Genomic DNA, 12,727 nt, shown 5'->3' with positions numbered 1-12,727 from the left:
GACACTGTTAACCACTAGGAGCTGCCCAGTACAACCACAGTCTTGACACTGTTGACCACTAGGAGCTGCCCAGTACAACCATAGTCCAGCGTTTCCGTTAGCCGGTAATTACCGGTTTTTGACCGGCAAAATATGTTGAAGTCCGAATATTTAAATATCTCCGGTCATAATGTCCGGTGAAAATAATTTCTCTAAGCACAATTTTATTATTTGAATTGTATTAAAATAGGCTCAAATTAAATAGCCTATGCGATGAACAAAACAATCATTACATGTTGCTTCACGCTGATAAAGCGCGGATGGCGCCGCTCGGATGTGAATCTTTTTTTCTTTCTTTTTTTGAGCCTGTCTGTCTGCCCACCACAGAGACCGCTGATGCCGTGGTGAAAGAAAACAGAAACAGAAATGTCGAGCGTTCAGGCCCGAGTGGAAAGTTTAATTCTCCTGGCTGAGGTGCGACATTATATCCACATTTTCCAGTTCACTGATCCAGCCAGGGTTACCAGTGACACAGTTCATTCTGGAACCTCAGATCCCCGCTGATCATGAGGTTCTACAGTATCGCGTTGGATCCATACACGTATCGATTTTTTCGAATGGTGATCAGGAATTGGAATATACCAGTTGGATACCATCTGATGTCAGGTAAGGACTCTATGTTATCAGTGTTAGGATAATCAGAGTAAGTTTGATGAAGTTATAAGCTGTTTTGTGAAATGTCTTCTTGTTTTGGTTTCACTAAAAGTCCGAGAGGAAATCAACAGGGCGATTATCCGCGCGCGGCCGTAATGTGCTTGCGTGCACGTATAATATTGATCATCTAGCGTTTATTTGAAAACGATTCATAAAAAGGCCGACGAATATCAACGTTGTGGAATATTCCACTAAAAGACTATTTTCATAGAATGCTCCAGAAAGAGCTGTTTTTTATCTGAAAACGGGGGCTTTTCTAACTGCTCTGAAACGGCAACGACGCGATAAACAGCCTTGACAGCACCGACTGGAAAATAGTCTTTGATAATGCGATGGGCAGATTAGACACATAGCCATAATTTAAAACATAGATTAGGCGATATTAACGTTAACATTGGCGCCGATGGTGGCATTCAGCCGGTAAAAAGGAAAACCAGGCTGACCGGCATTTCTCGAATATGTCCGGGGATAGAAATCTTGCAGGACATCCAGACCGGCACGAATATGTTCTAACGGAAACGCTGAGTCTGACACTGTTGACCACTAGGAGCTGCCCAGTACAACCACAGTCTGACACTGTTGACCACTAGGAGCTGCCCAGTACAACCACAGTCTGACACTGTTGACCACTAGGAGCTGCCCAGTACAACCACAGCCTGACACTGTTGACCACTAGGAGCTGCCCAGTACAACCACAGTTTGACACTGTTGACCACTAGGAGCTGCCCAGTACAACCACAGTCAGACACTGTTGACCACTAGGAGCTGCCCAGTACAACCACAGTCTGACACTGTTGACCACTAGGAGCTGCCCAGTACAACCACAGTCTGACACTGTTGACCACTAGGAGCTGTCCAGTACAACCACAGCCTGACACTGTTGACCACTAGGAGCTGCCCAGTACAACCACAGTTTGACACTGTTGACCACTAGGAGCTGCCCAGTACAACCACAGTCAGACACTGTTGACCACTAGGAGCTGCCCAGTACAACCACAGTCTGACACTGTTGACCACTAGGAGCTGCCCAGTACAACCACAGTCAGACACTGTTGACCACTAGGAGCTGCCCAGTACAACCACAGTCAGACACGGTTGACCACTAGGAGCTGCCCAGTACAACCACAGTCTGACACTGTTGACCACTAGGAGCTGCCCAGTACAACCACAGTCTGACACTGTTGACCACTAGGAGCTGCCCAGTACAACCACAGTCAGACACTGTTGACCACTAGGAGCTGCCCAGTACAACCACAGTCTGACACTGTTGACCACTAGGAGCTGCCCAGTACAACCACAGTCAGACACGGTTGACCACTAGGAGCTGCCCAGTACAACCACAGTCTGACACTGTTGACCACTAGGAGCTGCCCAGTACAACCACAGTCTGACACTGTTGACCACTAGGAGCTCCACTGGAGCAGTTAGGGGGTTAGGCGCCTTGCACTTCATCTGTTGGTATTGAGGGGTGGGGAGAGTATTATTATAAAATAATTATTACACCATAAAGACATGCATGGTAGGCAGGGACTCATAAACTAGCTAACTAGCTCAAATCTGGCACATTTACATTGATGTTGAAACTGAAGATGTTCATTAATGTGCACTGTCCCTGGGTAAACAAATAAATAAACAAATAAACACCCATATTCTTCTTGCCGGTCCGGGGGGGGGGGGTCAAACCGGTGACCTCTTCCAGTCACAAGCCTGCATTGGTTGCCAACAACGAGATTTCTCGTTATTGGCCGCCATGCGTTGGTTGCCAATAACGAGATTTCTTGTTATTTAATCGTTATTTCTTTTATTAGCGATATCCATTCATTTTTCATCCGTCCAGCCTGACGTTATCATTGGGAATGGCTCTGAGCTCGAAAAGGGCAAATACCGCCCCCTATCGTCTCCTGAATGGTATTGCACATCATTGGATTGGATTGAGTGAAAAAGAGCATCAGAGAAAAACTCCGGTCCAGGGTTTCCCCATCTCTGGCAAGCATTGTCTGTTACCAGATTCACTGGCGAGGCTCGGAGCAGCTTTCGATTATGCGTTTCGGACTATAACGTTGGATCAATAAACGCGATCAATATTTGGAATGGCGATCAGGAATTGGATTCATCTTTTTGCAGAACATCTGATCTGAGGTAAGGAATCTATGTTACCAGTTTTGGGTTAATCAGTGTGTGTGTGTGTGGCGTTAGGCGCTGAGCGCGGCATGAATAAATGATTTTTCAGCCCGCTTTTGTATCGTGCATACAAACACAAATACTCTCGATAATCTAGCGTTTATTTGAAAACTATTAATAAATCAGCCGGAAAATTACGTGTTTTGTGTATTTCAGTAAATGGCTATTATCGGGGGCGCTCTAGTAGCACACCATGTAACGCGCTGCGTCGCGAAACGGCCGACCCGGGTTCGATTCCCGGACCCGCCGTCCTTTGCCGAATGTATTCCCCCTGCTCTGTCTCCCGTTTCATCCTCACCTCATCTGTCGGTCAGCGTTTCCGTTAGCCGGTAATTACCGGTATTTGACCGGCAAAATCTGTTGAAGTCCGACATATTTAATCTCTCCGGTCTTAATGTCCGGTGAAAATAATTCCCTGAGTCTAAGCACAATTTGATTATTTGAATTGTATTAAAATAGGCTAAAATTAAATAGCCTATGCGATGAACGAAACAATCATTACATGATTTGTTTCATCGTTGCTTCTAATAATGACAACGACGTTGTCAGCGAGAGCTTAGTGCTGGGTGTGCGAACTTTTGTGAAGCTGCAGAGCCGGAGCAACAGCAGCACAATGCAGTACTCCAGCAGTACTCCAATTCAGCCATTTTCAATTCAATGTTGGGTGGGGGGCGCTGTTGTGCGGTTCCCAGAAAAGAGCCAATAACAGCTGAATCTGCTGCTCTGCAGCGCCATACTCTCGCAAATAAGTCATTGGGAGGTGGAGAGCGAGAGAGTCGTCACGCAGACCCACGATAATGTTGCCGTCTCTCTCTGCCAAATTTCTCAGTTCTTCGCTTGATATAATTAATACAAATGTCCAATATAACGGAATTCGTTAGCTCATAAAAATGTGATTATAACAGACTGTTGTTTATTAATGTCGGGCGACTGCCCACAGACACCTATTTGATTTAAAGTCGGCAGCAGCACGAGTCTCGGGACTTATTTTATTTGGAATATAATGACTTTATACGCAAAAGTAGCCTAGTTTTAAGTAAAAATATTATAAATCTACATGCCTTGATGATGTCATTCTTTTGTTTTGTTGTCATTCTTTTGCCTATCAATTGTTTTTAAGCTCAATAAACTCTGACCGGAATGTCTCTCATTTGACCGGTAGATTGAAATCTACCGGACACTGAGGCCGGCAACAATTTTTTCTAACGGAAACCCTGCTGTCGGTCATGTCTGACCAGGAAAAAGCGATAAACTCTAAAAAATTAATATTTAAAAAAAAAAATGCTATTATCGCGGATTTCTCTGGAATTCTCCAAAATCTCCAAAACTATACTCATTCAATTCAAAACGGAAAAAAACCCCGGAAATGTACTGATGAAAAAACAATCCGTTTCGTACATGTTGACTGCAAGCAAGTCATTGATAAGCGACGGGTGTATTAGACACATAATTTAAGATATAGTTTAATCGCTCGCAAATGTGCTCGTCCTCCCATTGATTCATGTGCTGGCATCCAAGCGATAAATCGTCATATCCGGCTGGCAACCAATGTGTTAACCTTTAGGCCACCTCTGCCCGATAACCCATTAGTGTTGTATTCTGCTCTCTCTGCATTGTTGTGCTATTATGCAGAATTGTGATTTCATCTGCCTAATGTGTGTTACTCCTGTTCTACATAGACACATTAACTCCCAGAGGCATTTCTTCTTACCCTACCTTACTCTATTGTCAACTCTTTGCACCCTGTTCCCACACAGACTGCAGCTCCCATGTGGACGCCTGCTTCCAAACCCTTCATAGTCTCACTGACGAGTTGCATGTTCATGTTGTACCAGAGTAGTGACAACTTTCTTCTGCTGTCATTCTTCTGTAGAACATCACACTGAAGACCATGTATGATCTACTCTCAACCAAACCAGTCTTGAACAAGGTGAGCCTTTATTTTTAGATTTTATTTTCCATATTATTCTGTTTATTAGGGCTGGGTAAAAAAATAAATTAAATAATCCAGAGATCGATATTTTAATCTGGCTTTTCTTTTCCAGTAGAGTGGATGTGTGAAGATTTGACACGGAACCTTATTTCTAGCACGGCTCCCCGTCCTGCAGATATCTCTAGTTTGCCTTTTGCGCTAAGTTTCTGCTGAACTACTACAGAAACTCAGTTTGTCCCAAATTACATATTTTGACAGCAGTGGCAGATTTACCTTTATTTAAGTATTAGACAAGTGTGAAACTGTCTAATACTGAAACTGGGGTATCAGCAAGAGCAGGAAGTCAAGTCAAGTCAAGAGTTTTATTTGTCACGGCATACAAGCATACAGTGAAGGATCTACTAAGAGCGTGTTCAGTATATTCTTGAAGGCAGGCGCTGCTGGGCCTCCTGAAACCAACGACTCAAGTCTTAATTTAATCAACATTTAATTAAATCAAATGAAATTGGCCTATTGTAAAGCTGATGTCATATAAAGTAAAGACACATTTTCTCCGTCCAAATGGTTTGCCATGTAGTACTTACTGTAAAGCCGTTTTAGTACTGAATTTGAAAATGGTATAGTAGGCACTGGCAGTAAGTTGTCTCAAAAAGCGGTGTACTCAAATGCCAAGGAACACGCCAACATTATGGTAAATGTGCTTAACCGTCGGACAAGAACACAACAGCTAGGCTAGTGGTCCGTATCCGTTTTCATTCATTTGTGCTAAGCTAGGCTAACTTGCAGCCGGATAGCTTTATATAACTGAACACACTGAGAGGAAATTGGTATTGGTCTATCTTCTTGTCTGACTCTGGAGAAGACGGAAAGTGCATTTCCGTTAACCCTTTCACTACCACACTACAGAAGGTTAACCTTTCACTACCACTACAGACGGTAACCGTCTGAAAGGGTTAACCATTTGGTAGTGTGGTTAAACTGTGTTGAGGGTTAGAGAAGTAACTGCATGCTGCTAGACCTGTGTGTGTGTTTTTGGATTTCGGACACAGAAAGTGACACTTTATTTTTTCATTCACCTCTGTGCTCATTGCAGTTGACCACCTACACCACACTGATGGAAGTGTCTGCGGGGAAACTGGAATCCTATGTCCGTGACTGTCCCAACCCCTGCATGCCCTGGTGAACATGCAAGCACTGAACCCAGATCAGCTTCAAAACCCTTTATTGCACAGAAATACTGTAGAAACAGTTGAGAGATCAGCTCAACTGATGCTGGGACAAAACTGGGAAACCCTTCCTTATTTCTTGGCACAGCAACTAATCACTTACACCAAAGATAGCCTCAACCGTGATGTAGCTTTCTGAGATTTCCATTTTGTTTAAAAAAAACAAAAGACAATAATAGGTAAACTAATGTGACTTTTCTATGTGTGTATGTGTCTGAAATGAGTATAGAAATGTTAAAGATTTGTTGATTAAATGTTTAACATGTTTGTTTTTTTACAGAATGATGATGGATTCATAATATTTTGTAATGTCAGATCTGTTTTATGTCCCATTGTGGAATGAGGCCATTATACGAACAGATACGATTTAAGGAATTTGAAAAGAAATATTGCTAATATATAGCATGTTTGGAACCGAGTGATTAACTGTTTAATATTTGGGGCCTCTAGGCTTCCTCTAATGAAATTGAAAACAAATGTTGTTTCAAATGATCAGTTTGGGATTATTTTCATGCATAGTGTGTTTTAGGGGTTGTAACCACATTATGACAGCATGTCATGTTTGACCATTTCACTAACGTGAACTGCTATTGACCAATATCAATCAATCAAGCAAGCTTTATTTACAGACTCATGGTCCAGATAAAAGACAAAACACACAGAACAAATGACAGACAAACACAATAAAAGGTTTAAAACAAGAATAAATTTACATCAATGTCTTACAAAGAGACAACTGTACCGATGTCTCCACAGCTGGGATTGGTAGTGTATACCTTCTGTTTGTTAAAACCAAGATGACCTAATTTTCAGAGTTATTAAACCGGCAAATAAATATCAATGTGATTTCATGCAATGTGATGTGAACAGCTTGTAAAGTATTGACTCCTGTAGGCACGGACATTTGACTTGCACTACACCATCTAGATCTGAGTAATATTCTCATGGCATCATAAGCTACTTGAAGTTTAGTACTGTAAGCTTGCTTTTTTATAGTTTGACAAACTGTGAGGTAGAGTGGTCTACAATATGCTCTGAACAGGGACGTCTTCACTCCATCTGTACACAGTGAACCTGCATGAGAATGTTTGCTTGTGCATAAATCATGTGGCATTGCCTATAATATCTGTCATTTCTGCTGTAATAAAATGTCCAAGACACTTATACACCAAGATTATCAGACAATTTCAAATCGGGGAATGTTGGACATTTTGTCCTCTTTGGTTCTACAGGTTGTGGCGAAACAGCATTGTATTTGATATCATGTTCTACACTATGCACAAAACATAGTAAAGAGCTGGTGAAGACCAGCGCTACTTGGACTAAGGACCAAGATCATCTGCATACATAATATGGTTCACTAGAAGTATGACCAATAATGCACCCAGTATTACAGGCTTTGGATTGCATGGACAGATCACCTATATTATGTAACAATATTATGTATATTGTGACGTCACCTCAAACTTCGATGCCCCGAGGGAGATTCGAACATGGGTCTGCCACGCCGCGTGCAACAACACAACGCTATACCAAGAGGTGAATTCACTTCTATGCGTCTTTTGAGGATGTGAGAGTGAGTTTAACCCATAGCACCGCTACTCACCCCAGCCCTTCGTACTGTGCTTCACGATACCATCCTGGCACCGCTACTCACCCCAGCCCTTCTTGACTGCGCTTCACGATACCATCCGTTATATATATATTAAAATATCTGGGAACCTTTGGAAATATGGTCTAATATCAGGCGAAATTATGGTTTGCTTGCCCCGGTTTATCCCAGCCACCTCCCCTCCCCTCCCCTCCACTTGTCATGATTATTTTGATATATGGAACAGACGTGTTTTAATTAATGCGAAGGCCCTTTATATATATATACAATCATTTCCACACTTGGAACTGCAAAATCCCACTTCTTCAAATTAAGTTATATTAACCCTTTCACTACCACTACAGAAGGTAACAGTGAAAGGGTTAACCCGTTGTCATGTGGCAGTGAAATGGTTGACCTTCTGTATTATCGCAGTGAAAGGGTTAACCCGTTGGTATTGTTGCAGTGAAAGGGTTCAAATACTCCCTCCTTTCCCAATTTGCCAGATGAGTTGCTCATGGGATCTTTGTTTTCCTTTGAGCCCTCAAGCTCAAGAGCCATGTCTTGTCAAATTCACATAACTCATCACTAGAGATCATAAGATCAGCATGGGGGGGGGGGGTTTAGGGGTGGCTTTGACAGCAGGGTGTTGGGAAGAGGCCCTGGAGGGGGTGCATACCGACGTGGCCTTATTCAGTTTAAGGTTATGAATCACCTGCATTTTTCAAAAGCTAAACTTTCTCAAATGTTAAATGTAGATCCCACTTTTACGGTCTGTCTTTGACATCTCTGGCACTCATTTTGGTCGTCTTAACCTGTCCACTTTAAATCTTGTAATCTTTAAACAGTCAGAGGTCTTGGAAATGGAAATTCAGCCAAATCCTATGATAGCTGTTTTTTGGCATAAGAGAAGAATAACGAGAATCGCTCTGGAACTAAAGATAATGAAATCTGTAACACTGCAAGCAGAGATTGATCCTCCTTCACTGGATGTCTTCCTCATCCACCGAGCTGGACTCTGGCTGAGATGTGATGCTGCGTCTCAAGCTTGAACATCTCAGACTCACAGTAAGCCGTTCCTCAGACAAGTTTGATCAGGTATGGAGTCCATTTATGATTCCCCCTTAACACTTTGATTGCCGGAAAACGCTTTTTCACGTCATTCAGAGCCATGCTAAAGGTGCCGAGGACGCCGTAACTCGTCTTTGATATCAATATTTCAAAAATCTGTGATCGAAATCATATTTTCTTTCCGGAGCCCTGAGATGTGCTGGTGGGCTCCCACCAACTGTCTAACGGTTCGAGAGCGCCATCTGGTGGCCGATCGGCAGAGGGAGGGGCGCCACAAACAGGAAGTGCTCATCCATATGAGCTCCGGGCACTCGCGTCCGGTAGCCGGACTCCATCTCAACACACTGGATGATCAATCGCTCGCCCTAACTCAATAAACAACGTTATTTGGACGTATATAGTATTATACAAGCTGGAAATGGTTCATCAGGATAAACATCCCATAATCGAAAACGGTCTACACCACGCTGATCGTCCAACGGCGCGAGGAAGATACGGTAAGATCCAGCGTTATTTTTGAACGTGTTCCATATAAACTGTTATGATGAACATATGACCCACACTAGATGAATGATATAACGCTGCCCACGGAATTATAAACGATCCCCCGCCCATCCGGTCATCATCAGATCATACGTAGATCATTCTAGAAGTACGTCCAATTGAAATTTTTTATATCGCCCCCATTGCCATCAAACTGTATTTCATCATCAATATAATGCATTTGGGGCTATAGATCACGTTCTGGAGAAAGCTGCAGAAAGAGATGAAAACATACTTATACATTATACCATACTTTACTATGAATATGTGAATGAAAAAGTTTAACGTTGTTACACAATGAACAATACATATAGGACTTTGAATGGGCCCTAATAATGGCAATGTAGCAATAGAATTTAAAAAGTTATAGCCATGCAAAGAAGGGGTACTTCTCCATAGACAAATAGAGCTGGCAATCTATGGTATGTCATGAATTTAACCCATGGCAATCAAAGTGTTAATGGGGCTGAGAGACAATATTGCCCCATTTTACTTGCATGGTGGGCAGCATACCAGTAAGGCAGAATTCTCACAATGTATTTACTCTTTGACTCAATTTAACAAACAACTTTCTATGATTAACACGATCAAAAGGCTTTTGAAGCATCAATAAAACACATAAGAATGAGTTGAGTTTTGACGATTTCCTTTAAGGCCTATATACAAAAGTCAGTGTCAAGTTTAGCTTTAACAAACGAGTTAATGAAGTAATTTCATATCCAGCAGGATTCTCTCTAGGACTTTGACCGTATGCTGGCTAGAGCTATGGGCCTGAAGTTATCTAGGCTGCAAACCTTTAACAGCTGTGTTCTTAATAACTGGCACTAACGGAACAGACATCGAGTCCGGTACATCTGGTAGCCTAAATACCGTACTTTTCGGACTATAAGCCGCGGCTTTTTCCCCCATTTTTCGACCCTGCGGCTTATATAACGGTGCGGCTTATATGTGGACAAAACCCGAAAATCAAAATATTGCTTTTTTTACTGCATTGAAATGTTATTTATCTGTTCCCTTATTTACTTAATACAACTTGTAAATGAGTTAATTCTTGTTATTTGTCCGACAGTATTGTGTCCCAATGGGAGTCATTCTCTGTAGAGGTGGGAGTCATTCTCTGTAGAGGTGGGAACTTAAAGCTCAATATAAGAACATGCACCACCACCCACAGAATCGAGAAAGAGCAATCAATCTATCAATCCTTTCCGTGTCCAGGCCGGGTGAGGTTTCCTGTGTTGAGTCAAATTAAGCCGCAGGCTCCACTCTTTACATATGGTAATTCAACATTAAAACACATGCGGCTTATAGTCCAGTGCGGCTTATATATGTACACATCATTCAATTTAGCTGCTGCGGCTTATAGTGCGAAAAGTACGGTACATCTGAACTCCATTTTATACATTTCTGTCCTTTTGTTGGTAATAAAGATTAGGCATTTCTAGTACAATGATAAGTGTTAATCTATAGTCTATACTCAGCTGTGGAGATTCAGGTTGTTAAATAGTAGTAGGCTAGCTAGTGGATGTTTTGCATTGGAAGTCTTCTAAGTCAGTACTTTTATTGTAAAACGGTACTTTTCTGTAGTTATACATTATACTGCAGTTGACTAGAGACACATTCTCCAGTAGAAACGTCACATTCAAAAGTTTCATCAATTTATTATTTAAAACTTCATACAGTAATTAACATTTTAATTACATGGAAATCATGGGAAGCTAACCCATAAACGCAACAAAACAGATTTTTATAACTGATGTGAAAATGGTTCGAAAAAATCTTAATAAAAGAATGAAACAAAGTAACCATTAAGCTCTGACACAGACAAACCAGTTTAAAAGAAGCCAAAAGAGACGTAGCAGACAGCCAGTCTGAAGGTGCACTGTTTCAGTAAGGTCAGGGAAAACAAGAACAGTAGAATGATAAGGCCAGGCCAAGACAACAAAAAATACATTTAAAATTACTACTGATTTCAAACTGATCCCATGTCCGGAAAAAAAGGAGGACTAAGGCGATTCTCAACAGGTTTTGCCAGACTAGAAGAGAACAGAACAAAGGCTTGTACAGCTTAACCAACACTCCGCAGCAAAGACCGTCCCACCCCAGCCTCAGAAACAAAGCATAACATGTTAAGGAATAGAATGTTTAACAAAGTGTTTGATTATGTGAACAGTTTTTAACTTAAGTGCATTTGTAACCAGTCAACCAGTAACAATTCTTAGAAACTCATTGCTCTTTTTATAATTCCAGATAAAGAATAGAAATCAACCAAGCGCAACAAAACAGGTTTAGGGCGCAACAATTATGCTACTATAGTGTTCATACAGCCCATGTTATTCAGACATAGGTGTGGTTCTTCATGCACTCTGTGCACCAATGGTTTCTGAAAGAAGAAGAGGAATGTCCAATTAATTCCATTAGGCATAGTTTTTATATACTGTATACTATATATATATATGTACGTGTGTATAAACAACATTGTAGCTGTTAAAATCTGTGTACAGGGCCGTATTACCGCACATGCTGACGTCGGTGTATACCTGGTTCTTTCAGTGTCTGTGTTGTATTCCTGGTGTACACCTGGTTCTTTCAGTGTCTGTTGTATTCCTGGTGTACACCTGGTTCTTTCAGTGTCTGTGTTGTATTCCTGGTGTACACCTGGTTCTTTCAGTGTCTGTGTTGTATTCCTGGTGTACACCTGGTTCTTTCAGTGTCTGTTGTATTCCTGGTGTACACCTGGTTCTTTCAGTGTCTGTGTTGTATTCCTGGTGTACACCTGGTTCTTTCAGTGTCTGTGTTGTATTCCTGGTGTACACCTGGTTCTTTCAGTGTCTGTGTTGTATTCCTGGTGTACACCTGGTTATTTCAGTGTCTGTGTTGTATTCCTGGTGTACACCTGGTTCTTGCAGTGTCTGTGTTGTATTCCTGGTGTACACCTGGTTCTTGCAGTGTCTGTGTTGTATTCCTGGTGTACACCTGGTTCTTTCAGTGTCTGTGTTGTATTCCTGGTGTACACCTGGTTCTTTCAGTGTCTGTTGTATTCCTGGTGTACACCTGGTTCTTGCAGTGTCTGTGTTGTATTCCTGGTGTACACCTGGTTCTTTCAGTGTCTGTGTTGTATTCCTGGTGTACACCTGGTTCTTGCAGTGTCTGTGTTGTATTCCTGGTGTACACCTGGTTCTTTCAGTGTCTGTGTTGTATTCCTGGTGTACACCTGGTTCTTGCAGTGTCTGTGTTGTATTCCTGGTGTACACCTGGTTCTTTCAGTGTCTGTGTTGTATTCCTGGTGTATACCTGGTTCCTTCAGTGTCTGTGTGTTGCCCACCAGCCCAATCAGTGTCTCGGTGTTGCCATTGATGATCTCAACAGACAGGTTGTTGTTCTGCTGTTCCTCCACGATCCTCTTCTGGAGCGCCTCCTTAGGTTACGGCACAAACAATATATCCGTTAGACGGACACATTATTATTGCACATTTGTTGAACCAAAGTAGA

At 42.0% G+C, this 12,727-nt stretch overlaps 2 protein-coding genes across 14 annotated transcripts in view; one reads left to right on the top strand and one right to left on the bottom strand.

Annotated features, from left to right (window-relative positions):
* asah1b (N-acylsphingosine amidohydrolase (acid ceramidase) 1b) overlaps nucleotides 1-7,194 on the top strand; it is a 45,124-nt gene extending 37,930 nt beyond the window's left edge. Inside the window, exons 13-14 of the mRNA XM_084318491.1 lie at nucleotides 4,748-4,804; nucleotides 5,901-7,194. Coding sequence (XP_084174617.1) covers nucleotides 4,748-4,804; nucleotides 5,901-5,990 — 147 coding nt within the window. The 3' untranslated portion in view covers nucleotides 5,991-7,194. The remainder of the gene's footprint in view (nucleotides 1-4,747; nucleotides 4,805-5,900) is intronic.
* Nucleotides 7,195-10,880: 3,686 nt separating this feature from the next.
* The window catches only part of pcm1 (pericentriolar material 1), a 70,333-nt gene continuing 68,486 nt past the window's right edge, over nucleotides 10,881-12,727 (bottom strand). For 10 of the 13 annotated variants that reach the window (XM_084319312.1, XM_084319313.1, XM_084319314.1 and 7 more), the window contains 2 exons: nucleotides 12,561-12,653; nucleotides 10,881-11,618 (listed from right to left, as the gene is read on the bottom strand). In XM_084319312.1, coding sequence (XP_084175438.1) covers nucleotides 11,538-11,618; nucleotides 12,561-12,653 — 174 coding nt within the window. In that variant the 3' untranslated portion in view covers nucleotides 10,881-11,537. Of the gene's footprint in view, nucleotides 11,619-12,529; nucleotides 12,654-12,727 lie in introns of all 13 variants that reach the window. The other 3 variants (XM_084319321.1, XM_084319316.1, XM_084319315.1) reach the window with 1 other exon arrangement.

Source organism: Notolepis coatsorum (assembly GCF_963971535.1).
Source record: "Notolepis coatsorum genome assembly, chromosome: 7".
Lineage (NCBI taxonomy): Eukaryota > Metazoa > Chordata > Actinopteri > Aulopiformes > Paralepididae > Notolepis > Notolepis coatsorum.
The sequence above is the reverse complement of the archived record's forward strand: the minus strand, read 5'-3'. Positions and strand labels throughout refer to the sequence as shown.